Source organism: Heterocephalus glaber, unplaced genomic scaffold (assembly GCF_053883595.1).
Source record: "Heterocephalus glaber isolate CG9 unplaced genomic scaffold, H.glaber_assembly_v1.0 deba00000071, whole genome shotgun sequence".
Taxonomy (NCBI): domain Eukaryota; kingdom Metazoa; phylum Chordata; class Mammalia; order Rodentia; family Bathyergidae; genus Heterocephalus; species Heterocephalus glaber.
Window position 1 is genome coordinate 1,644,960 of NW_028258137.1, and position 24,709 is coordinate 1,669,668.

A 24,709-nucleotide genomic window follows, 5' to 3' on the forward strand; every position below is an offset into this window, starting at 1 on the left:
AAGGCGTGGCCAGGCCTGTGGGACCTGGGCGAGGTCATGGCTTTTGTGTTGACTTTAAGGTGTGGTGGCATCAGCTGTCCTCACTCCCACACCGCGCGTGTTGTGTTGCTGGGCAGTTGCCGGCCTTGTGTGCCTGGGACTTTGTTTTTCAATACCCGCCTGTTCCTTCTGGGGGCCGCTGTCCCCCTTGCTTCCCTGCACATGCTGTGCCAGCCCCTCACACATCCGGACCACCTTGCGTCATCCGGGGTGCCCTGTCCCTTGAGCTGTGACCCCCGAATGTTCTTTGCAGATCGTCTGGGCCACCACCAACAAGGTTGGCTGCGCCGTGCACACCTGCCACAGGATAGACGTCTGGGGGGAGATCTGGGAGAACGCCGTCTACCTGGTCTGCAACTATTCTCCCAAGTGAGGGCCGCGGGCGTGGGTCGGGACCTGCTTGCCTGCCCAGGGGCCCAACAAAATCAGCTTCACCAGGGATGTCTCCCCTCCGCCTCACGCCCCTTGCCTGGGAGTGGGGTGAGCTCTCGTGGGGGTCACCCGGCCTCTCCCGGACGGGACAGCTCTGGGGCATCTCCATCCCATTTAGGGGGTCCCCCAGTGCCCTGGACCCTGTGCGTCCCAGGCCAGCCCGAGTGGAGCAGAGGGTTGGGCCTGCAGCGGGCTCAGGGCAGTGCCCTCCTGTGCCTGAGGGTGAGGGGCCCAGCTGTGCCCCCCGCCCCTGTCCTCCTCACTGCCCTGGGATTCATCCGCTCCTTGGGGCCCGGAGGCTTCAGGCCACAGACGGGCTCGTGTCCGGCAGCTGTCTTTGTAGTTTGTCCTCTGGCGGCGGCAGCAGGCCATCTCCTGCCCTCCCTGGGAAGTGGTCAGAGGGTGGCACCGGCTGGGCCTGTTGATTTAACCCCAGTCCTGAATGGGCCGGACCTTGGGCCGGGCCGCCCAGGGCTTCCTACACCACCCCCTGTCGGAACCCACTCAGCAGGGGAGGAGCAGAGGCCGGGGTGGGGACACTGGCCCCGGCCACCCTGGAGCCTGCACTTCACCCAGGCCTGATGGGGCAGAAGGGCTCAGCCCCCTGCTTTCTGGGACCCAGTTCTCAGGACCCTGCACTGCAGGCTGAGATCTGGACAGGGCTGCGGTGGGCGGGTGGGACAGGGCTGCCCTCCTGATGGTGTCTCTGCTCTGTCCTCAGGGGGAACTGGATTGGAGAGGCCCCGTACAGGACCGGCAGGCCCTGCTCCGAGTGCCCGCCCAGCTACGGGGGGGGCTGCAGGAACAACCTTTGTTACCGAGGTAGGGCACACTTGCCTCGTGAATGCAGCCCTGGGAAGTCCCCATGAGGGCTCCCTGGCTGCGCTCCAGCACCTTGAGCACCACCTGTGCCTCCCCAAAGTGCACAGTCTGATCAGACAGAAAACTGAGCTCAAAGTCCCAGGCAAACACCAGGAGGGCAACAGATGAGCCAGTGTTGGGGCGCCAGAGTCAGCCCGCTTCCAGCATCCCCAAGCATGCGCCTTCCTGTCCCCAGGGCAGTGTCAGACATGGCTCCCCTCATCGGGGGCACTGGGGTCCCCCTCGTGGCTGCGTGGCCTGTGCCAGCCCCTGTTTGGCCGCCAGCCCCGGGAATCCTGGCCTGTCCGTGCAGCTCCCATTTTCCCGCGGCTATATGGGATCCAGCAGCCTGCCCAGAGCCTCCCCTATATCTCGGGGCTGGGAGATGCGAGGAATGGCCCAGGAGGGCCATGGTGGGCCGGGGACCTGTGTTCCACGCGGCTGTGTCACAGGCCCGGTGACGGCTGAGAGGTGGGCAGGTGGGACGAGCGAACCCTGTGGCCCTGACCTTCCCAGGCTGCCAGGTCAGCTGTGGGCCCTGTGGGCCAGAGCCAGGGTCCTGGACCCTCCCAGAGCCCGGTGCTCTGACCCTGCCAGCTGTTCCTGCTCACTCTGGCCACACTGGGGACGTCTGAGAGGGGCTGGGGCAGAGGGAGAAGCCACCCGGACACCTGACCCAGCCCCTGCCCCGCCCCCCTTGGGTTCTCATCACCCCAACACCTGGGGACCCTGTCACCCAGTGGCTACCACTCCAGGGCCTCAGCCATGGCAGGTGTGTCCTGCAGGCTTAAATAAAAGCACCTCTTCCCCATAAAGGGTCAGTTTTAGAAAACAAACCCACACAGAGGCCTTAGATTCCAGTTTACCTGTAAGAACGCTCCATATACTCAGCTCTATTTTTGGTGGACAATGCTCAGCTTCTCGTGGCAGCCCTTCTGCTTCTAGCTAACCATGCGAAGTCTCGACAAAGCACCTTACTGCATAAGCTACTTAGCAAGCTCCAGCTGACCTGTCAGGGCGACTCAGGGATTTAAGGATCAGAATCGGGAGAAAGCAGTTTCCCTCCCCCGAAGCCCCCTGCGTGGGGATATCGGCAGCGGGGCTTGGGAGGGAGGAGCTCCGCTCCCTGTCCAGCTGTTCTTTGCTGTGTGTGCTTAGGGTGCTCCCCTTACCTCTCTGAGCCTCGGTTTCCTCCCCAGTGGTGTGGGCAACAAGTTGGGGTGGGGCCTTTTGTCCAAAGCACATGGCTCTGAGCTTTGTCACCAGTTTTAGGACCCGGGAAATGTGCAGTGTGATGTGCAGGTGGCCCGGTGCGCTGAGCCTTGGTTGCTGGGCCTCCAGATGTGCCCGCCCGCCTGGGAGCACCCATTTCTGATGTGTGGGTCTGAGGGCAGGAACTCTGCCAACCCCTTAACACCTAGCCCTCCAAGTGCCCAGCTGCTTCACCCGGCTGGACTCAGCCAAATAAAGCTGCGATTATGAGTCTACAAACCCCAAAGGCAGTGGAAGAAACCAGGCCTGTTCCCGAGGCCGCTGGGTGTCCACAAGGCTGCACTGAATGGCTGCATTGATGGGGCAGAGTCGGCGCTGCCACGGGGCATGGCCCTGGGAGCCCAGGGTCTCAGAAGGGTCTGCCCGTGGCTTTGGCATTGGTGATGCTCCCGGGTTGCTTCCCGGGTGTCTTTAAACTGTGCTGGGCGTCTGTTTTCCTCGGGGCAGAACCCTTGGTTGTGGATGACTCACTCAGTTTGCTCGAGCAGCTACTGAGTGTCGGGGGCTGGGTGCCCGGTGAGTGTGGAGCTGTTTGGCTCCTGAGCTCTGGAGCTCGTGGCAGATTCCAGCCTAAGTGTGCTGCCAGCCTGGCGAAGGAATGGGGCGGTGCCCAGCTGGGGCATTCATCCGTAATCCCAGCACTCTGGGAGGCTGAGGCAGGAGGACCCAGTTTGTTCAAGGACAGCCTGGGCAACTTAGTGACTCAAGGAGACCCCATCTCAAAATAGAAAAGTAAAAAAAAAAAGGGGTGGGGAATATACCTCAGTGCAAAAGTCCTGGCTTCAGGTCCCCAGAACCACACACACAAAGGAAAACAGTAATGGGATGGGGACTCGCCTCCTGGCCCAACCATCCAGTCTCCCTTCGGGACAGGGTCTCCTGGGGTGGGAGTGAGGCCACCAGGAAGCAACCGCAGAGTCCCCGCCTGGGAGAGCATCGGGGTCACTTAGGGCTGGGGTTCAGGTCAGGGTTAAGCTGGCCTTCGTCTGGACGCCTCGTGCCGTGTGGACACGGATTGCCCGGGGCCTTTGGGCAGAGAGGCCGCTGCTTAGATGTGGAAGCCAGACTCTGGGATTGATGGCTCTTGACGAATCCCAGAAGTCACCAGGCACCGGCGGCGGTGCCTAGTGCCCAACAGTCCACGTACGACCTTCAGGAGCCAGGCGGTGTGAAAGCCATGCCGAGTAGAAGGGTGCTCCAGACTCTGGACTGGTCTCTCCTGGGCTGCGGTTTCAGCACAGCCCTCTCTTGCTGCCCAGCGCAGCTCCCCTCGGCTGTATGAGAATTGAGAATCCTATGAAGCAGGCTTTGGTTGGAGGACTTGCCCAACCCGGCTGGATGTGTGCACTTGGGCACCTTTACAGCCAGCCAGCCAGGCCAGGCCGCTTGGCGCGGTGCAGTAGCTCAGGTGCATTTCTGACCTGGGTCCTCTCAGCTGAGGTGGGTTTTCAGGAAGGGGCCCTCGGTGAGGTGAGGGGCTGGGAAAGCGGGGGTCCCCGTCCCGCTGCACAGGCCTGCCGGCCACCCGCCCCAGCTCCCCTTTGAGCAGAAACAGCTTCTGGCTTCTTACTCTGGCTTGGAGTTACCGAGGGGCGTCCTGGCCGTCTGAGGATGGCTTGTGGCAGGCGGTTCATGGCTGGCCTTCAGGATGAAAATGAAATCAGCAAACTCAGGTTTAATTCTGGCCATTTGGCCCGTTAATTGAAACATCTTAGAGCTCAGGGGTTGTGGTCATGGCTGGAGGAACAGTGACTTTCGCTGTCCTTGCTGGGCAGAAGAGTGGGACAGGAGCTTCGGGCTTTTCACCAGGGGCTGGGTCCTCAGGCTGTGGCCCGGCAGCTCCCGCAGTACTGGAGAGCTCAGCTCCAGGCAGAGAGGCGGTGGGGCTGGCTGAGGGGTCCCTGACTCCAGGGCCGAGAAGGGCACAAAACGTGTGTGGCAAGGTGCACTGGGGCCTGTGTATCACACGGGCCAAGGCAGAGACTAGGAGCAGGGACACTTCTGTCCCCGGGTGGGTGGGTTCTACCCGGCCAGTTCTTTCCCGAATGAACCCATCCCGGCTCCTGAAGTGAATCTTGGTGACACTGAGTGTCGAACAAGCTTCGTTTTCAAATTGCACTTTTCCCTCCAAAGTACGTATGTTATAATCTTTTCTTTCTCGGTACCGGGGATTGAACTCGGGTCCTTGCACTTGCGGGACAGGCGGCAGAACCACTGAGCTAAATCCCCGGCAAAAGTGCGTATGTTAAACTGCAGTGTGTTGTGTTTCTCTTTCCTGCCTCGCCGCCGTGAAGAAGAAGCCCACCACCCCACGTCCGAGACAGAGGAGATGAACGAGGTAGAGACGCCCCCGGCTCCCGATGAGAAGCATGCCTGGGTCCAGCCGAGGGTGGTCAAGCCCACCAAGCCCCGGAAGACCCCTGCAGTCACCTACATGAGTGAGTCACTGTCGCTGCCTGGGGGAGGGGGAAGGTCTCTTTGGGGCGAGTGGAGTCAGGGAACGGGGGCTGGGTCTCAGGCTGACAGCGAGGCGGGACACAGGCAGAGGAAGAGTGCTCGGGTGGCCTTTTGGAGCTTCCTGTGTCCTTTCCGAGCAGACCTGGCTGAAACTGGGCTCCTGTGGGATGACTCCTCCACACGGGGCGGATCATGACTGCTCCGGGGGCTGTGAGGGGCTGAGATTCCCCAGCAGCGCCCCCATCCCTGGTGGGTGAGCAGTAGATGCTTTTCCCGACTTCTGGAAGTCACAGGTGCAGAAAGTGCCTTGTAGCCTCCTGGCACCTGGCCCGCACCTTGAGGCTTCTGCTTCCAGGCTCTGGTGCTGACCCCCCTTCTGCCCCCTGGACCTGAGTGGGCTGAGTTGGGCCAGATACCTGTGGTTCTGTTTCCCCGAGCACCTGGCCTTGCCTAGGGGAGCCCCCTCTCTGAGGCCCCCTCCTTTCTTGGGTCCTTCAGCCGCCCGCCAGGCCCTCCCCTTGTGGCCTTTGAGAGCCTGGCCCAGTGCCCTACCACAGAGCTTTCCTGCAGCTCACTTTCACCTGAGACGTGCAGGGGCCCCGCTCCGTTCAGAGCTGCAGAACAGGGCCAGTTTTAATAATGCAAAATCGTGACTGTGTTTTTTTCAAACAATGACGCCATCTCAGACTCTGATAAGTCCTTATAAAATAAAACAGGATGCCTCGCTGCTCCCGCTGGGAGGAGAGGCATCTTCCCCTCCTCGTCTATCTGCCCTCCGGAGCTGGGGGGCCTTCGGGTGCCCGTTGTCTCATTTAATGCTCACGAACCCTCTGACAGTGGCATGCCCCGGCCCCATCATTGTGTGGACACTGAACTTTGGGTGTGCACGCCCTGGTCACACTGCATGGCACAGAGTGGCTGGCAGTAGCCACGGCCAGGAGGTGCCATGTGGCTCTTTTGCTGGGGTGTGGTTTCATGGTCCTGATGTCCCGGGAGCAGGAGGGTCCTGCGGCCCAGCCTAGCCCTGGCTTCTTGCCGTGCGTGACACACTTTTCCCTTCTTCTCCAGCCCAGATTGTCCACTGTGACACCAAGATGAAGGACAGGTGCCAGGGCTCCACATGCAACAGGTGAGCAGGGCCAGAGTCTGCCCCAAAGCTCCTGCTGTGGGAGCAGGGCACAGTCAATTGGTTGGCTGCCACCCATGCCAGGCTCTGAGCAGTCTCCTGGAAAATGGTGCTCATCCCTGTGACACAGAGGTGGGTGGCCTGCCCTGTGCTGTCAGTCCATCCCAGCATGACATCTGGTAGGCCTCTGGCTGCCCCCACTGACTGAGAGCTTGCCACACCACGTTTTTGAAAACCCAGGCCAAGGTTTCCCACCTGGCCACCACTGACACTTTGGGCCAAATAAGTCTTCATGGTGGGGAATTCCTTTGCCTTGTGGGGATGTTCCGTGCATTTCAGGGATGTCCTCTGCATTATGGGAAGTGTCCTGTGCATTGTGGGACATCCTGGATTACAGGATGGCCTCAACCTTCCAGATGCCAATGTGAAGCCCCCTAGTTGTAACAGCTAAAAATGTCTCCACACATTGACAAATGACCCTCAGGGGTACCCCTAGTTGAGAATTACCCCTAGTAGAGAACCACTGCCCTGGAGGATTGCCCCAGTCCCTGATCCCCTTCCAGTTTAGTATTTTGTCCTGGTAGGGAGAGGGTTACAGCCTGCAGGCCCCGTGACTACTTCTGAGAGCATCACCATTTTGACCCGGTGGTTGTTGGCGTGGACAGTGGCTGCTGGCAAATAAGCCTGTCGATGCCCTTGGTGTGGACACCTCATCAGGGCCAGCACAGCGCCAGCATCTCGGAGTGTTTAACACACCACTGCCCTCTGCCAGACCCGGGCCCACACCCTCTGAGGCCTCGGCTTTGGGGTGCACAAGGCACATGCTAGGCTTCGGGGTTCTGAATGTGTTGGCAGAGACCCCCAGGGAGTTCTCAGTGCGGCAGTGAATGTGCTCGAGGCTCAGAGCCTTGTGGAGCCCCTGTGCTGTCCGCAGACCTCAGATTCCTGGCCCACCTGGCAGAGAGGGGTAAGCACGGGAAGTCACCAGTGTGACCTTGAGAAGCAAGACTCAAGGACCAGGAGAGTCTAAGCTCGCTGGGATGGGGTGAGGCTGCTGTGGCTGGAGGCGACTCCCGGGCACGGGTGGGGGCCGCGTGGCAGGCTGGGGCTGGGGAGGCCGACACTCCCCATCACGTCCCAGCTGGCCCAGGCTGCCCTGGTTTAGCACCGGAAGTCCGGGAAACCCCTCAGCCCGGGCTCTGGATGCTCTGCTGACCACCAGGAAGGTGATTCAGACAGACTCCTGAGAGCCACTGAAGGACTGGGATGAGGTGTGGGGCCTGCTGTCCCGGTGTCCCCAGAGCCGGTCTCTTCCCCCACGTGCCTGCTCATGTGCTCCCGCTGGGCTTTCCTCCAGGGATGTGCTGGTCACTGGTTTAGAAAGGAACCGTGGGACCGTGGAATCGGCAGATGTCAGTGGCAGATGTGCTGCAAACGTGAACCATAGGGAGCTCTGGACTATGCCTCTGCCCCCCACCACAGGGGTTCCAGCTGGATTGGCCTTGGGCTGGGCACCCAGGCCTGCGGGGATAGACAGGGCTGCTTCTTGGGAGCCCCTCGAGGACAGAGCCCCAGGCGCAGACAGGACTGTCCAGCACCACTAACGAGATCTTCAGAGGTCGGAGATCTTCCTTGGATTCTGTCATCAGTTTGTCTAAAGCCGAATTGAATTATCTAAAGCACCTGCTGAGAAGAGAAGGCAGCGGTTCCCACTTTTTCCTCGGGGCTTTGGAAGCTAGCTTGTCAGAAACACGCTGGCCAGGGGCTGCGGCCTTCTTGTCCACTGCGGGTTAGTGCGTCCCAGGGTGAGCCTGCCTGTGACAGCTCTGCTGGCTCTGCACACACGGTGCCAGATGAGCCAGATGTGGCAGCCTTTGGAAGAGGAAGGGCTGGGACACAGCCAGCAGTGCCAGGATGGGGCTCCCCCACACCCCGAGCTCCCGGGCCCTGTGCCATGCTGTGCCCGGCTAACTCCCATGAAGATGTCACACCCAGGGCCTGCTGGAGAGGCTGAGCGAGGACATTCCCGGTGAGATGGCCCCAAGCCACCCCGTGGTGGGGTGGACAGGAGTGTCCGGCAGGGAGAAGGTGGGCTCTGTCCCCAAACATGGGCCGAGGCCCTGCGGACACCCAGACTCACTGGTAGAAGCCTCCCACAGCGTGGTTTGTCCTATGGGTAGATGGGTCTAGTACTGCTTGTGCAGTTTCACTTATACATTTTATAATATATTACACATGTTTTATTATACATATAAGATTTTTCAAAGTGCATAAATATTTCCCAAATGCTTCATTTTTAGTGGCTGTGTAATGTGCCAACGTACAGCCACACGGAGCTCTGTTGGGCCATTTCTTTGTCACCTGCTAGCTTATTTCCGGTTTGCACAGTTATAGACAGCTGGAGTACAGGCAGACTTTTATGAGGAAACCCCAGGCTCCGCGGACGTGAACGTAAGGTTTCCTAAGAGGCCCTGTCATGAGCAGGGGCACCACCCTGAGCCTGCCCCGTTGCAAACCCTTGCAGCATGATGCCCACAAACGCTGCCGGCTCCTCACTGGTGCGTCTTCAGTGACGAAGTAGAGGGGCTTGGGGTGCATCGGGAGCCCCATGACTGTTTCCTGTGGCCCAATGTGTGGGGCGTGAACTTCAGTCAGGCTTGGCTCTCCAGTGACGGTGTCTCCACGAATGAAACTTTTCTAGGTTGAATAATGGAGCCGAGGCCACTGAGATTCTGTCACCATGATTATCCCTAAGCACACTGTGTCCCTCTCCCGCCAGGTACCAGTGCCCAGCAGGCTGCCTGAGCTCCAGGGCCAGCGTCTTCGGGACTCTGTTTTACGAAAGTGTAAGTGTGGCCTTGGAGCCGTGCGGGCTCCTCCGGGCCCTGTGTGGACGTCTGAAGCAGGTGGGGTCAGTGGGCAGGGTTCTCTTTCCACCCTGGGAGAGTGGGTGTGTGGCCCGCTCACGCGTGCTCGGGGTGCGGCCAGGCCTGGCCCATGTCAGTCTCTGCCAGGCCGGTCAGCATGCGCCATGAGTGGGGAGGAAGGGCTGCTTGTCGCCAAGCTCGCGGCACAGTGGTTGGGTGAGTCCCTTTGGGTGAGCAGTGAGGACGGAGCCGTGGCTGTGGGGATTGGAGACTCAGCTGGGGTGAGGACAGCGGCTTAGGTGTCTCCCACCAAGGTGGATTCGGACCCACGCGTGGCCTCCCCTCCCCGCAGTCCTCCAGCATCTGCCGGGCCGCCATCCACTATGGCATCCTGGACGACAGGGGCGGCCTGGTGGACGTCACCAGGAATGGGAGGAAGCCCTTCTTCGTCAAGTCCCAGCGACACGGCGTGGAGGCCTTGAGGTACTGCGCTGGGGCCCCAGGAAGGCTCTCTTTGGGTTCCGGAGGTGTACGGAAGCTTTGAATGGTAGCAAACCCTAGGAAGACGTGGGAAGAAATACAGATAACCCAAATCCCGGGGCTCGGAAGTCACCCCGGAGCCGGTCAGCATGTGTATTTCTAGCAGGTTTTTTGGAGTGCAGGTGTCACTTGGTTGCATTTAGAATCCTACTTTTTCTGCTGTCCTGGCCACCAGAAATGTATCACAGTGAATGGTTGATGGTGTCCTTGAATGTGAAGGGGTTTTTTGGTCTTGCAGTGTAGCCCAGGCTGCCCTTGAACTCACGGTGATCTTCCTGCCTCAGCCTCCTAAGTGCTGGGATTACAGGCACCTTAGTTCTTTTTTTCATTTTTCATACCAGAAATTGAACCCAGGGCCTACATGCTTGCTGGGCATGCCTTGTACAGCTGAGCTACATCCCAGCCCCAGGCAGGCGTCGGCACCACTAAGCTAAATCCCCGGCCCCAGGATAATTGTTGATCAGCACTTTATCTTGCTCCCTAAGGAATGAGACTTTTTGATGTTGGGCTTCTTTTATACAAAGTATTTTTTTCCAACTTTTTTCTTTCAACCAATTGGGAAATTTTAATTTGGAAATCTGCGATGCAAAATGTTGTGAAATTGGGAACATTTAGGGCATCTTATTAGTGCTTAAACAGGTGGGGTTGGATCACTTTGGGCTTTGGATGCTGGATTGGGGATCCTGGGCCGGTGAAGACTCCAGGACACCCTACCTCTCCCTCCACCTCTGGTCCCAAGCCGGTCCAGTGGGCTCACAGCCTGTGTTTGCTCATCCCGGAGGTGATGCTAATCACCTAGGACAGTGGCTCCAGGGCAGTGACTCCTGTATGCTGGGACAGAGGCGCCAGACTCCTGGAGACCTGGGCCCCCGGGCTGCAGGGTCCAGTGGGCCTGACTCAAGTCCTGCTGCTGCCTCTGTGGGCCAGCTCCTCCTGCTCCTGGGGGCCACCCCTTTCTCTTGGGAGGCTCACAGCAGGACCCAGGGCTGCCACCTGAGGGTCCACACCAGGCCGAGAGCTTCCCTAAAATGTGGTCAGGACAAAGCTGTAGTCCTGAGCACTGGGGAAGTTCCACCTCCCTGCCTGAGCCCCGCCCCATCCAAGGCCTGGGGCCTGGTGTGCGGGGGTGGGGCGCCGGGAACCCTGCCTGCGTCTGGCAGTGCTGGGCCATAGTGAATCTCAGGCTGATTGTGTTGGCAGCCTGTCCCTTGGACAGGGTCCCACGAGAAGAGTTCAGGGTTTCCCGGGTCTGTACCCAAGGAAAGCGGGGACAAATGCTTCTGTTCGTTCTCTGTTTCTGTCCCAGTTGTGAGCCACCTGGAAAACTTCCAGACCATCAAGGGATCCCTGTTTGCAAGGTCTCTGCCTCGGGCAGCGTTCCCTTTCTGTCCCAGGGAGGGACCTGGGCTGAGATGTTGGCCCGGTGACCGGGGTCAGCCACACCAGGCCCAGCGGGGCAGCCATGCAGCTGGGCACCCGTGGGGTGTTGGGGTCCTGGGGTGTCTTGGGATGTCTTGGACTGGCCCCTCCTGCAGGGCGGGGTTCTCCCGGGGCAGGACTCACTCCAGTGGGATGTGGCCCCCCCTTCCTGCGTTGTGCTGGCCGCAAACCTGAGCCTTGTGAGCTGGGCCAGTGGGTTCTGTCGGCCTCTGGAAACATCCGCAGTGCCTTCACCCTTAACCACACTCCGTGTCATGTATAATGAGGAAGCACGACTCAAACCCTAATGCAGACAGCTTTAATAATACTACTGACATGCAGGCGTGATGTCTCAAGCCTGTAATCCCATTACTTGGGAGGCTGAGGCAGGAGGATGCCTTGAGTCCGAGGCCACCCTGGGCTACACAGTGAGTCTACATAGTGAGACCCTGTCTCAGCCCCCCGCCCCACAAACAAAATGGTACCGATATCTGATTTCCTTTCTAATGTTTGAAGTTTACGTTATGCTTTTTAAAACCATCGTTCAGGGCCGGGGATTTAGCTCAGTGGTTTCGCCGCCTGCTGCACAAGCACAAGGACCTGAGTTCGATTCCCGGTACCAAAAAATAAAAATAAAATAAAATAAAACCATCATTCCAAGAAAGGGTCTGTAGGCTTTGCCAGGCTGCCAGCTGAGTCCTTGGCAACAGAGGGGGAGCAGCTCTGCTCTGGAATGTTCTAAGGTCGAGGTGGCCCAGTGCTGTGCTAGTGGAGGCCTCTCCTCAAGCACTGACCTCGTGTTTTCTTTTCCAGCAAATACAAACCTTCCAGCTCGTTCACGGTGTCAAAGGTAAAAGGTAAGCTGGCAGGCACCAGGCTGCGTGGGTCGGGTCAGTTTTCCCAGGACTCTCACTTCTGGCTGTCATCAGTGTCACTGCTCCGGGCTCTGCATAGGCTGCTTCTCCAGCTGGTCTCTGCCCACATGTGCACTGGAAACTGACTGTTCCTTGGTGGCTGACCTAGGAACACAGCTCTGGGGTTGCCACAGTGCTGATGCCTAGGGCTGGGCTCGCCAAGATTCTCTGTGGGGAGCTGTGATTCCTACCCCTTGGTTGCAGCCACCTGGAGCACAGGTTGTGTTGAGGATCTGGGGCCGATCTGGGCTCAGCAGTGAGCAGAACTCACTGATGGATCAGTGATGGATTAGTGATGTCTATCTTGGACCGGAGCGGGAGCGGGAGCTGTTCCTGCTGTGCTGTCCTAGGGGAGCCTGCTCTAGCCGGAAGCAGCTGCCCAGGTCCTGCCTGCTGACGTCTGTCCTTTGGGCTAGGAATGCTGGTCATTTGCCCTAGAGGCAAGAACATCTGCCTAGTGACCATAAAAATGTGCTGCAGTGCTTTTTTTATTACCAAAACAGCGCTTATGTGATCTAGGTCATTTTTAAAATACAGAGAAACATTTTTTCATGTTTTAAAATATTAACTTTACCTAAATTCTGCTACTTAGAGATAGCCGCTGGGAACATCTGGGTGGATATTCTCATTTATTCCCCTGTGTATTAAAAAGGTATACATCAGTGATGGATAGTCTTTAAAATTTGAAATGGAATGACTTACAGTTTGGTAACCTGTGTTTTTCCTTAAATAATTGTGAGTCAGGAACATATTTTAGCACTTTTATTTTTTATGTTATTCTAAGTCCAGTTTTGGTGACTCCCCCAACCTCCCACTGACCAAGTCCTTCCAGGTCCTGAGTGGTCCTTGTAAGGGGGCTACAGAAAAGTGGCCCCCTGTCCACGTAACAGGCTGGACCAGGGTCAGTAGGCTCCAGCCCTGAGCCAGATCTGCCAGCCACCTGTGTTTCTTTTCTTTTTTTTTTAAAAATGTGAGACAGGGTCTCACTGTGTAGCTCACACTGGCCTCCAGCTCAAAGTGATCTCCTGCCTCAGCCTCCCAAGTGCTGAGATTACAGGCCTGTGCCGCCACGCCTGGCAATGTGTTTCTAAATAAAGTTTTATTGGGACACAGCCACATCCATTTGTTGAGATACCATCATGGCTGCTTTCAGCTAGGGCAGCAGACTGGAGAGGTCCTGACATAGACCATGGGCCCACAAAGCTGAAAACGCCGACTCTGTCCTTAGAGAAAGCTCACCCAGGTCTCAGCTCTTCTGAGAGGAAAGCCCCTGCCCGGTCCAAGTAGAGGAAAGCATCTAACTCAACACGCCTTGTTCTGCTGGCCGTGGGGCAAACACCTGTGCTCCAGCCACTCAGAGGCCGAGGCAGGAGGATCGCAAGTTCAAGGCCAGCCTGGGCAACTAGTGAGGCCCTGTCTCAAACACAAAACAACAACAAAACCCAGAGCGCTGTTCAAAGGGACATCGTCCCATGTAAAAACCCCAGAGCTGACTCAGTACCACACACCTTCGTGTTTCCGTCCACAGAGCAGGACCTGGACTGCTACACCACAGTGGCACAACTCTGCCCGTTTGAGAAGCCGGTTTCCCACTGCCCGAGGTAAGGCAGGAGGAAGGCTGATGGGGCAGGGACGGGAAGGGACGGTCCCCGCGAGGTGGCCTTGGGCCAGGGAGGACTCTCCCCCTCGTCCCTGAGCTTGAGATTTGCCGTTCTGCGCTCGCAGACCGGCCCAGGACTCTGGAAGGTGGGTGACCTTTGTCGCCTTTAGAGTGGCTCAGCGCTGACCCTGGCCTGGGCGTTTCCTGCGGGTCACTGCAGGAGGAGCCCATGAAGTGTGCATGCTGAGCTCCGCCCCACGAGTGTACAGCGTGATGTGTGCAGACGCTGGGCATGGGGTGTAGCCACCACCCCGAGATGAAGAGCCCTGTCAGCCCGCCTCCCACCTGTCCCCGCCACCCACAGGTCCTTCCACTGGCAGGGGCCACGGCTGCTGTCGATTTTGGGGTCTGGCTTCTTGTGCCCTCCTCATCTTTTTGACACCCGCCTGTGCTGGGGGGTCCGGAGCCCACTCTCGCGTTCCCAAGTGGTGTCCCGTTCTGCCAGTGTGGCCCCGCGCCTGACCCCGTGGAGGCTCCAGGCTTCTGCCCTGACCTCGGTTGGCAGGTTCCTGGAGTCCTGGAGGTGACACCCACAGCCTGACGGAGGGTGTCCTGACCCCGTGTCTGTGGTCCCTGTGCAGCCCATGGTGCTCGGCAGAGGGGCCCCGAGGCTGAACGTGGCCGGCCCTCGGCCCTCTAGTTGCTGCCTGCCGTTGCCCACTCAGCAGAGCATTCCGACTCAGCCCCACATGGAGCTGGGGACACGGTGGGGTCCCCTGACCCCTTAAACACATGGAGGACAAGGACAGCCACCTTGAGGGCAAGGATGTAGCATTCCAGGAGCCCCGTCCCAAGCCCGGGGACTAGAGGGTTCTGGAAGGAGACCCCCAGGTCTGAACAGGGCAGGGGGACGTGGGAGGGAGGGAGCCTGGGGGGACCCTCACTGCTCCCTGACTCGATTTCCCCACACCAGGTCTCCCTCCCCAGGCTCCTCTGCCCCTCACGGCCCCACTGACCCTCCCACCTTGGACCTTCCCATGGGGATGGCAGCCTTTTAGTAATTTCCTTCAGCATTAAAGAGAAGCAGAGGGAAATGATTTCAGAAAATTGAAAGAAAAAGCTGACAGAGTGCATGTGTCTCAGATGTGCGTTTCTCCTGCCTGGAGAACTAGGGAGATTTGAGCGCTAGGACTCCCGACTCTCCCTCTCCCTCCCTGCCTGCCTGGCTCTTTCCCCTCAGGCAGGCTTGGCCCGCACCCTCTGCCACCTTGGTGTCCCGGCCGAGCAGAGCAGCACGGCGGCCTTTCCTGAGGCAGAGCTTGTTCCTCCTGGGTAGACCCCAGCCCTGTGGCCCTCCGTTTCCAGCTTGAGGCGCCTCCTGGTGCCCTGGGCCAGTGCGCCCCGGTTCTCAGCAGCCCACAGGCACACTGACCGGGCGCCACCCTTTCCTCCCCGGCCTGGGGCAGTGGCCGAGGGAAAGGCCACAAGGCCCAGGCCGGGGAGGCACCACGGCCCCCTGGCTTCCGCCCCTGCTTGCTTGTGCGGTCCTCCTGCCTGCGTCTGCTGATGGCCCCTCTTTCCCAGAGTCCGCTGTCCGGCCTCCTGTGGGGACGAGCCGGCCTACTGGGCCCCGGTGATCGGAACCAACATCTACACAGACGTGAGTACTGAGTGCGCCGGCCCTGGGCCCTCTGCCTCCTCACACCTCAGGCACCGACCCCCTGTTCCAGGCCCAGCTACACGAGACCCCTCCTTTGCTGTCCCTGTTTCTAGAGAGGTCGTCGCCTGCAACCCTGACCCTCATGAACACGGTGCAGCTGTGCCTCACTTTACCCAAGTGGCGTTTTCAGCTTGAAGCTTTGGTGGCCCACGTATCCAGTTCCCACATATTTAATAATCTTTCTGGCTCTCAAGTGTGTCTGCAGAAAGAAACCAGTGACTCCCCGAGGAGCCTCCCCGGGGGTCCCTGCAGCCTCGGCTGGGGCCCATAGAGAGTCCGGCCCCACGGGGCTGCACAGTCACAAGCCCAGCAGATGCATGGGGGCCCGTCTCCCCTCTCCCTCCTGCCTCTGACGCGGATGCGTCTGCCTGGTGTTTCTGAACGGATCCCAGACCTTCACCTATTCCCTCAGCCGTCTAGGGCCGAGGGATGTGGAGGCCTGGCAATGTAGTCATGGCCCCAGATCCTGTGGGTGATCTCGCTGCATCACCTGCCTCGCTGTGGAGTGGCCCAGAGCCGGGATCACCCAGGCTGGGCAGTCTTAGGTCTAAGCCGCCATGGGTCATCACCACTGGCCTCCAGCCAGCACTGTACTTTGTAATCAACCTCCCTCAGCTTCTAGTTCTTTGGGGGCTGTGGATGCAGGGTCTCCCTGTGGAGCCCAGGCTGCCCTTGAACCTGCAGCGATCCTCCTGCCTCAGCTTCCCACTGCTAGGATTGCAGGCTGTGCCACCACGCCCAGCTCCTCATTTTCTGTGTATGATTCCCCTTCGACACCGCCATCGTCACCCTCATCTGCCTTCAGCTGTTGCAGATTCTCGTAAATGTGAGGGAACCTTCATGATTAAGCTTTCCGCCCCTCATCCTTTCTCTTTCATCTTTATTTATTTATTTTTTTGGTACCGGGGATAGAACTGGGTCCTTGCACTTTTGAGACAGGCAGCGGAACCACTGAGCTAAATCCCCAGCCTTTTCTTTCATCTTTAAAGAGCCCTTTTCTTTTTGAAAATCATTCAGCTAAAATTGAATTCTAAAAGTGAGGACTTTTTTAAAGGAGTAAAATAACGTATATTGATTGTCACACTAAATGTGTGAACCAAACGTTGCTGTTAAAGGCCGGAGACTGGGCCAGGGACCGGGCAGGGTGGTGCATGCCTGCAACCCCAGGCCACTAAAATGTAAGTGCTCCAAAGTGTCCCCAGACTGAGCCTCGGCATACAGCGAGGACAGAGGCTGAGGGTGGACGTAGTCGCCCCAGAGGCTGAGGCAGAAGCAGGAGGATCGCTGTGAGTTCAAGGCCAGCCTGAACTGCATAATGAGACCTTGTCTCAAAAAAGCAAAACAAGGAGGGCCGGGGATTTGCCTCAGTGGTGCCACTGCCTGCCTTGTAAGCGCAAGGTCCCGAGTTCGATCTCTGGTACCAAGAAAAAAAAAGGCAAAACAAACAAAATAAAGGATGGACAAAGCTATTCTAGTCAAATACAACCGAACAGCAAGAGCACCAGTGGACATACTGCTACCTGGCCATAGGTAGCAAATGGGACCAAGCCAGTCCTTATGCAGTCCGTGTGCATTAGACAATACGGCAGCTAAGTATAAAGCAGGAAGAAGTTAGAGACATGGGGAAAGTGTGATGCTGAGGAGCGGTGGGCAGCTGCTCTGTATGACACGCCTGTCACGCATGGGGCTCTCTGAAGGCACCATCCAGGGGTCACTGTCCCCCTTGGTGCAGGAGGGAAGTGGGTCAGAATAACCCACCCAAGTCCCACGGTGCCCGCGGCCGGGGCCAGGCACAGCGGAGGAGGCTCTGGACTCTGCTCTTTCCGCTCCCTTCTGTCTGTCTGAAGGAACCCACGGCCACGCTTGCACCAGTGAGTGCAGGTGTGAAGACCTGGACGTGGCCCGGTGTGGTGACCTGGGCTTGTGCTTCCGGAGTCACTATGCGCATGGCGGGTCTGACACTCAGTGATGCTTGGTCAGCATTCGTTAGAGGAATAACCGAGATGTCCCAGTAGTCAGTGCTAAAAGGAAAGAAAGGAAGAAGAAAGAAGAAAGAAAGAAAGAAAAAAAGAAAGAAAGAAAGAAAGAAAGAAAGAAAGAAAGAAAGAAAGAAAAAGAAAGAAAGAGGGGGAGGGGCAGAAGACAGCCAGCTCCCGTCAGCGGCTCCCTCCTGGCCTTCATTTCTGGGTCAGTCTGTGTTCTGGGAAATGTTGATGCTGTGGAAACTGTCTGTGTAACTGAGATTTGTTTGGGGAGCGCCCTGCTCCGGCCGTGCCTCCTGGCCACCCCTCCCTGGCTGCCCTAGCTGGCAGCTGAGGCTCCGGGCCGGAGCAGGGCTGTGCTGGTCCCGGTTCCTGTGTGGGATTCCGGACGTCCCAGCCTCCCTTGCTGCTTGTGAGGTTCTTACATGTGTGCACATCGGACCTCCTCGCCCCCCCCACATGCTGGACTGGAGCCCTGGTTCAGATTTCCCAAGACGCCAGCGATCCTGACTCAGTGGGGCTGGGAATCTGCATTTCTAATGCTCCCGGGTGAGGCCGCTGCTGCAGGCCAGGGCTGCGTCTGAGCACCCCTGGGGCGGCCACCGCAGTCCTGAGCACGCTGGCTACTTGGGGTGGTGATGGTGGTCATTGTAGCTCACAGCTGTGAGCACAGTGTGCCATCTGCTTCCACTGTGTCTCACCTAACTGTCACCGTGGCCTTCTGTCCCTCCCTGCTGACACCCCTGCTGGGACTCCTTCAGGCTGCAGGCCTTGGCCAGCGGTCCTCTACTGGCCAGCTGCATGGCTTTGGCCAGGCGTGGCCTCCCTGACCCTTGCTGTTTGTCCTTTGAGAGAGACTTGTCCTCATTTTTAGTGACCCGGCTCATTATGTCCCTGCAAGTGAAACGCTTTGAACAGGGCCACTAAAATGTGAGTGCTCCAAAATGTCACCGTGCTGAAACCCGCTGAGCGGTGAGGACAGAGGCTGGGGGTAGATGTGGTTACCCCAGGATGCCCAGCCCCTGCACACGGTGCCAGCCTCCAGCTGATGGCAGCAGCTCTTGACATGCAGGAGTCCATTGCACCAGGCCCTGAGGACGAGCAGACACCTTGCACCTTCTGCAGACATGGGGAGGGGAGAGGCACAGCCAGAAGTGGGAACGCATCTGATGTGTGGTGGAAGTATGCATTGGCAGTGGGCAGTGTGACAAAGAAACACCCTGCAGCTCGCTACCAAGGCCACGACTGCTTGTGATCCCGGGAACCTTGGCTTAGCAGTGTGCAGAGCTCCTCTGGGATCGGGGCAAAGGACTGGCGCCCTGGTCACCTCAGCAGCTCTGCAGAGGCTCCCACCCCTGGCAGTGTGTGTGGAGGGCATCCCTCCTGCCTCTGGTGGGAAATAAACCCAAGGCCTTGCTTCCTGTGATCAGTCCCTGTGACGGACAGAGCCACCTCCCCACGCGATTCCAGAGCTCTCAAGCCTGCTCCAAGTCTCCCTGCTCTTTGAGGTGGATGCAGACCGACTGCCTATTAACCTTTGGGCTTTTTTCTTTTCTTTTTTTTTTTTTGGTACGGGCGGTCGAACTCAGGTCCTTGTGCTTGGGAGGCAGGCAGCAGAACCACTGAGCTAAATCCCCAGCCCTGCCTGTTAACCTTTGGGAGGCACAGACCTCTGAGAATTGTGGATCCTTGGGGGGCACCCCCTGCAGACTGGGTGGCCCACCGTCCTGTGGCAGGGGCTGCGGGGTTCCCTGTGCCCAGGCCCAGGGGCTCTGGAAAGCAGGTGCCATTCTCCTTACGCATGAGCAGCGGCTTGGCGGGAACCCTGGTGTTTGGAGGACAGGGCAGTAACTGGGAGCCCTGGAAGGACTCAAGCTTCTCACAGGCGTGGGCTCTGAGGATGCCCACTCGCCCGGCTGCTGGTGCCTCCAAGCAGCACTTCCGGGAGCCCCTCTCGGCCACTCCCACCTGGAACCGCTGGGTCTGCCCCTCTCCCTGGCCCGGGTGGTCAGAGTGGACCCAGGGAGGAGAGCGGTCCCCGCCTCCTGCAGTCACGGGAGGCCCACGCTCTGCGGTCATCATGGTTCCTTTGGCCTCAGGTCACACATTCGCAGGCCTGGGATTGGGCTCTGTCATCTCTGGGGACCTTGGTTCTGCTGGCCACAAAAGCAGCCCCACCCCCTGCCAATCCAGTTAGCATCTGCTCAAATCACACCTTCCTGGCCTTGGCAAAGTTTCTGAATGCCATGAGCCCTGGCTTTTCTGCCTGAGAACGGGCACAGTGGTCCTCACCTGTCTTGGCTGATGATTAGGAGACCATGAGCAGCAGGCAGGTGGCACGGCCAGGAGATGACGCACCCAGTGTCCCCTGAGGAGATGCGGGTCCCAGCGCCCCAGAAAAGCTGAGGGCAGTGTGGCCAGAGGGTCTGGCCCGGGCATGGTCTTGGGGGTCCTGGAGGAGGGAGGCCGACGGGGGTGTGGATTCACAGAGGGCGGGGCTGGCTGCTCCCCCAGCAGGTGGCAGTCAGCTGGTTCTGACCAGGTGACCCGGGTGAAGAGCTGGGGACGCGGCCTGGGGGTCGTGTGGGCAGTGGGCACCAGCCACTCCCGCTGAGCTCTGAGGGCGCTGGGCCACTGGCGCTCAGACAGCTCCCCCAGGGCCATCTTTCTTCGGTCTGGCCTGAGCCCCCGGGAGCACAGCCCCGACTTCCTCACCAGAGCAGGCTACACGGGGGCCGGGAAACAGCACCTCCCGCCCAGCTGGAGGCCCAGCACTGTGACCTGTGCCCTCTTTCTACTTTGGGGACCCAACACATTCGCTCCTGCCCCAGGGCCTTTGCACTCCTGCCCCGCTGCCTGGGTGCCCTGTGCAGTTACCCCACGGCTGCGCCTTGTCCCTCCTCTTCCAGTCTTCCCTGACAGTTGCTCTGTGGCTGCACTGCCTGTCTCAGGCCCTGCTTCCCTTCCCCACGGCTGAAGGGACCTTGCTGTGTGTGTGTCGGCCTCCTTCCTGAGTCTGGGGCCCGGCACACCCTGGTGCTCAGGAAGTTATGGAGGAATGAATGACCCAGGCCTCCAGAGAGACGCCAGGTGCTGCTGGCTGTCTGCGAGGGTCGACGCGGTCTGCCCCAGCGGCAGGGAGCAAGGCCGTGGCCCGTCAGGGGCTTCCTTAGTCTCACATCCCCAGCACTGACCATGCCTCCTCCCTCACTTGCAGACGTCCAGCATCTGCAGGGCAGCCGTGCACGCCGGCGCCATCCAGGACGACGTCGGGGGCTCCGTGGACGTGATGCCGGTGGACAAGAAGCCCAGCTACGTGGGCTCGCTGAGGAACGGCGTGCAGTCGGAGAGGTAGGCGGGGCCGCGCCGACCCGGGGTCCTGCTCCCACGGGCCGCCTGGTGGGGCTGCTCCATCTCCTGGGGCTCTGGCTGCGCCCGGCCTGTTTCCTGCTCAGCCTTCCAGTTTTCAGAGTAAGAACTTCTCTGTCTGTGACCAACGCGTGTTCTCGTAGAAGTTTTAGAACCTGCAGAGTTTTCAGACCCTAGGAAGAAGAGCAAGCCTCCTACCTGTCAGCTGGGGGGCAGACGGGCTGCTGGGCTTTAGTGTGGCCTCCAGGTCCTGTGTGTGCGTGTGCAAGCACACATCTGCACTGATGCATTTTTTCCCGCCACAAAACAAGTGAGGTCAAAGTGAAGTTACATAGCGTGGTTTAAAGCCACACACTAATGCCCTTAGGCGTTTCCTCAATGCAGGCGGAGGTCGGCACTCAGGGCCTTGGCTCTGCTTCACACCAGCTCTCAAGCAAGCCCTCCCCGAGCCTCAGTTTCCTCTGTGCAGCAGGGAGCATAGCAGCCCCCACCTCCCCCCATTCCCTGAGAGAGTCAGGTGCCATCCAGGCCCTCAGGAATAAGGGCTCTGTTGACTTCCCATTTTCCCTCAGCCCCGCTTCCAAGTCAGCTCAGAGCATGGGGCCAAGCACCGTCCAGGCCACGTGGCTGCGGGACAGACACACCAGGGCCGCTGCATGTGAGAATGACACAGGTTGCCGTGTACCTGTGCTGTCGGCGCTGTCACCCCTCCTTCTGGGGGCTCCACCCCCACATGTTCCGCTCACTGCATGGAGCAAACTCAAGAAGGAGCCCCGGGTCTACGCCGAACATGCGTGGGCATCTTCCTGCCATCATCCCCAAGCGACACCGGGTTAGGCTCTCTCCAGAGCCTTCCTGTCGGGTTAGAGTATATGGGAGGACTCCCATGGTGCCGGTGACGTTTTATATACGGACTTGAGCATGCTCAGGGGGTCAGGACCAGCCACCCCAGATCCCAGGAGCCGCTGGTACCGTGCTGGGGAGGGGAGAGCCGCCCACTTGGTCTGCTGGACATTGTCCGTGTGCGCAGCCCAGGGTACTCACGGTCCAGAAGGACAGGTGCTACGGGCACAGGCGTGGCAGGCTGAGGGCAGGTGGCGTCTGGTGGCCCTGTTTTTGCTGGCGGGGTCGTCTTGGCCAGGCAGCGTCCCCGAGCCCCAGCCCCTCCTCTGTCAGAGGTGTCACTGTGAGGAGTAAGTGTGATTCGTGTGCAAAGCCTCACCCTGGGGCTGCTGGGAAGTGTGTGCTGAAGGCCTCAGTGCTACAAGGTGGTGAGGACGGTTTCCCGCCTGGAGGCGCAGCGCCCGAGGGGAGGAACAGCCCTGCCCTGACCCATCCCCAGTAGTTGCTGGGCACGGAGGGATCCCAGACGGCCCCGAGGGAGGCGTAGGTGTAGGACACTGCGACCAGCACGTGGGAGATGGCACTTCTGTTTTGGAACCCTTTGGTCCCTCGTACAAGGCCCCCCCCACCCCAAGCAGAGGCCTCGCTCTGCCCCGTCATGGTGGCTCTGGTTTCACAAGGTCCTGTGCAGGAAGAGGCTTCCCGGAAGTTGTGAGAGGCAGGGGAGCCCAGGACGGCAGCCCCTCTCCCTCACCGGGGAGCCGGGAGGGCAGAGGCATCTGGAAATGTGCCAACAGTGGCAGTGGATCCCTGGCCACGGGGTCTTTAACAACATCACCCCCAGCAGGGTTGTGCGGGGGACTCTCCTGTGGGCAGGGTGCTCACCGGCGCTCGAGGCAGCCTCTGTGCTGGGTGTGTCCTGGGGACAGAAGGGACCCAGGTCCCCGTCCTTCAAGGGTGGTGTCCAGTCCGAGGGCTGACAGTGGCCATCGTGAGCCCATACGGCATCTCAGGAGGGAAATGCTAAGACGCCTTTCTACAGTTTTCTCTCTTTTTTCAGTAGTGGGGATGGAACCCAGGGTCTTCACACTGAGCTGACCACAGCCCTTTTTATTGTTGCTTTGAGACAGGCTCTTGCTAAGTCAGAGTCGACCAGGTGGGGCATGAGCTTGGAAGGAGGGTGTTCAGGCTCCTGGGCATTGAGTGCCTACTGACTGCCCGTCCCGGATGCCCCTGGCCCCACAGATCCCTGAGGAGCAGGCGCCTGCGGGAACCCAGGTTCAGGTGTAGCAACTGAGGCTCAGAGAAAGGGCTCCCGGCCCGGGCCCTGTAGTGGGATCAGAATCCACTCAGCAGAGGCATGAGCAGGCTCAGAATCCCTTAGAGAAAGATCTATAGACACATCCACCCTCCTGTCCCACATGCACACACATGTACAGAGAGGGGCGCATGCGTGTGCAGGAGGCATGCCGTGGGCTTTCCCGGTCATAAAAGGAAACCACCCTTTAAGAAGCCAGAGTGCGCAAATGTTTGACAGCCATGTTCCCTGACTCCTCGGGGACGGCTCCTGGGCAGCTCGGGGCCATGCCGACCCTTTCCTGGCCCTCGAAAGGCTCCTCCTCCTCCTCGGAGAAACTTCCAGAAACAGTGGAGCCCGTTTCATCACAGAGCGCTCAGCTCCCACGCCCAGGCGTCTCCCCAGGTTCCCCTGGGTCTCCAGACTCTCCCTCCATGTGTGGTCCCCACGGCTGTGAGCATCTCCTCCAGCCTGTCTGCTGGGGCGGGCCATCCCGTGGCAGCCCGTGCAGCGTCTGCGGTGGATCCACCATCACCATTAGAATCGGGCTGTTTCTTTTCTCATTTCTGTAATAAACAAGCCCAGAAAGCACCTCTTGGCACAAGCAGTCCTTCTGGCGGCTTCCTGGGGTCACTTCCTATCACCAGAGTACCCACGGCCACCCAAGTACCAAGGTGCCATCTCCATGTTACAAACGTGTATCTCTGGCATGGCCCCTCCCAGTGGCTTCCCACCACACTGGGTGAACTGACTGCCCCTCCATCCTCTGGCGCCTTCTCTCTGTTCCCAGGAAGCACTGTTCCCAGGGCCTTTGCACCTGCTGCCACTTAGTCATGGGCCCTCACAGCTCCATCCTGGGGTGGGGGTCCTCCTGCCAAGTGTCTCACCCTCCTGCTTGGATCTGTGCTGTCACTCTCTGTGGGGTCGCCACCCTCTGAGACCATTTCTTGTGTGTATTCAGCAGCTTTTCTCCCGACCCCGGCTGTAGGCTCCTTGAGCCCAGAATGCATCCATTTTCTTCCCTGACCCTGAGCCCAGCACCCAGCACCCAGGACACAGTAGGTGCTCAGGAAACACCGGTCAAATGACAGATTGCTGGGCTCAGCAATGTATGCAGAAGGGGTTGAGGGATTTTTAATGCCCTTTATCAGTTTTTATAGCGCCTTTCATGAAAATTGTCCAACATCTTTTATAAAAGTATCCAGTGCTTTTTATGCAAATTTCCCAGGATTCTGTAGCTGTTTGTGATCCCTTTAGATGCCTGGGGAGTAAGGAGCCAACCCAAGGAGACCGTTGGGAGGCCTCGGCCTGGGAGACTGAATCTGAATTATGAAATCACAGCCACTCCACCAGACATGTCTCTGCCAGCGTGCTGGGCCCCTGCAGCTCTGTGAATGGGGGCGAGGCCCTCGCCAGCCCCGGCCCTGGCGTTCTGGCAGCACTGACAGCTGCAGGTCCACATGCCGTGGTGGTGGCATCACCCTGTTCGCTGGGCCAGGTGCTCGGCAGGCCCAGGGGAGAGGGCTAGGGCCCGGGCTGTGTCCCCCGACTGCTGCCTGGTGGCTCCCTTCTCGAGGTTGCTTGGGGCCCTGTGGGTGTGACAGCCCCTACCTGGCCACACAGCTCCTGGCCCCCAGATGTGGGGGTGGGCGCGGGCGTGGCCCTAGCGTGGCCAGGTCACCAGCAGGGGCTCTCTGGGATCCTGTGTTAGTGGGGAAACCCTGCAGCCTGAAGCCTGCGCTCTCTGCGACCCCTGCCCGCAGCCCTCTCCCTGCCCTGGGCCGAGCAGCTGCTGCCTCCTGGCTCCCTCTCCCTCCACTCCTCTTAGATCCACATTTCCAGAGTTCAGTCCCAGGGTAGCCAAGAGCACAGAGCTGCCATGAAGAAACAAAGAAAAACAAGCAGGAATTCCGGGCAGCTGCTCCCTGGGGATTGCAGTCTCCCGGGCCTGGGGGCCCTTGCCTGGGCCGG

At 59.2% G+C, this 24,709-nt stretch overlaps 1 protein-coding gene across 2 annotated transcripts in view; it reads left to right on the forward strand.

The window, feature by feature from the left end:
- The window catches only part of Crispld2 (cysteine rich secretory protein LCCL domain containing 2), a 42,957-nt gene that overhangs the window by 13,861 nt on the left and 4,387 nt on the right, over positions 1-24,709 (forward strand). Inside the window, exons 5-14 of one of the 2 annotated variants that reach the window (XM_004842726.3) lie at positions 293-408; positions 1,193-1,293; positions 4,899-5,042; positions 6,130-6,190; positions 8,967-9,033; positions 9,407-9,537; positions 11,827-11,870; positions 13,456-13,528; positions 15,112-15,187; positions 20,447-20,580. In XM_004842726.3, the coding sequence (XP_004842783.1) occupies positions 293-408; positions 1,193-1,293; positions 4,899-5,042; positions 6,130-6,190; positions 8,967-9,033; positions 9,407-9,537; positions 11,827-11,870; positions 13,456-13,528; positions 15,112-15,187; positions 20,447-20,580 (947 nt within the window). The remainder of the gene's footprint in view (positions 1-292; positions 409-1,192; positions 1,294-4,898; positions 5,043-6,129; positions 6,191-8,966; positions 9,034-9,406; positions 9,538-11,826; positions 11,871-13,455; positions 13,529-15,111; positions 15,188-20,446; positions 20,581-24,709) is intronic. The other variant, XM_021256614.2, reaches the window with a different exon arrangement.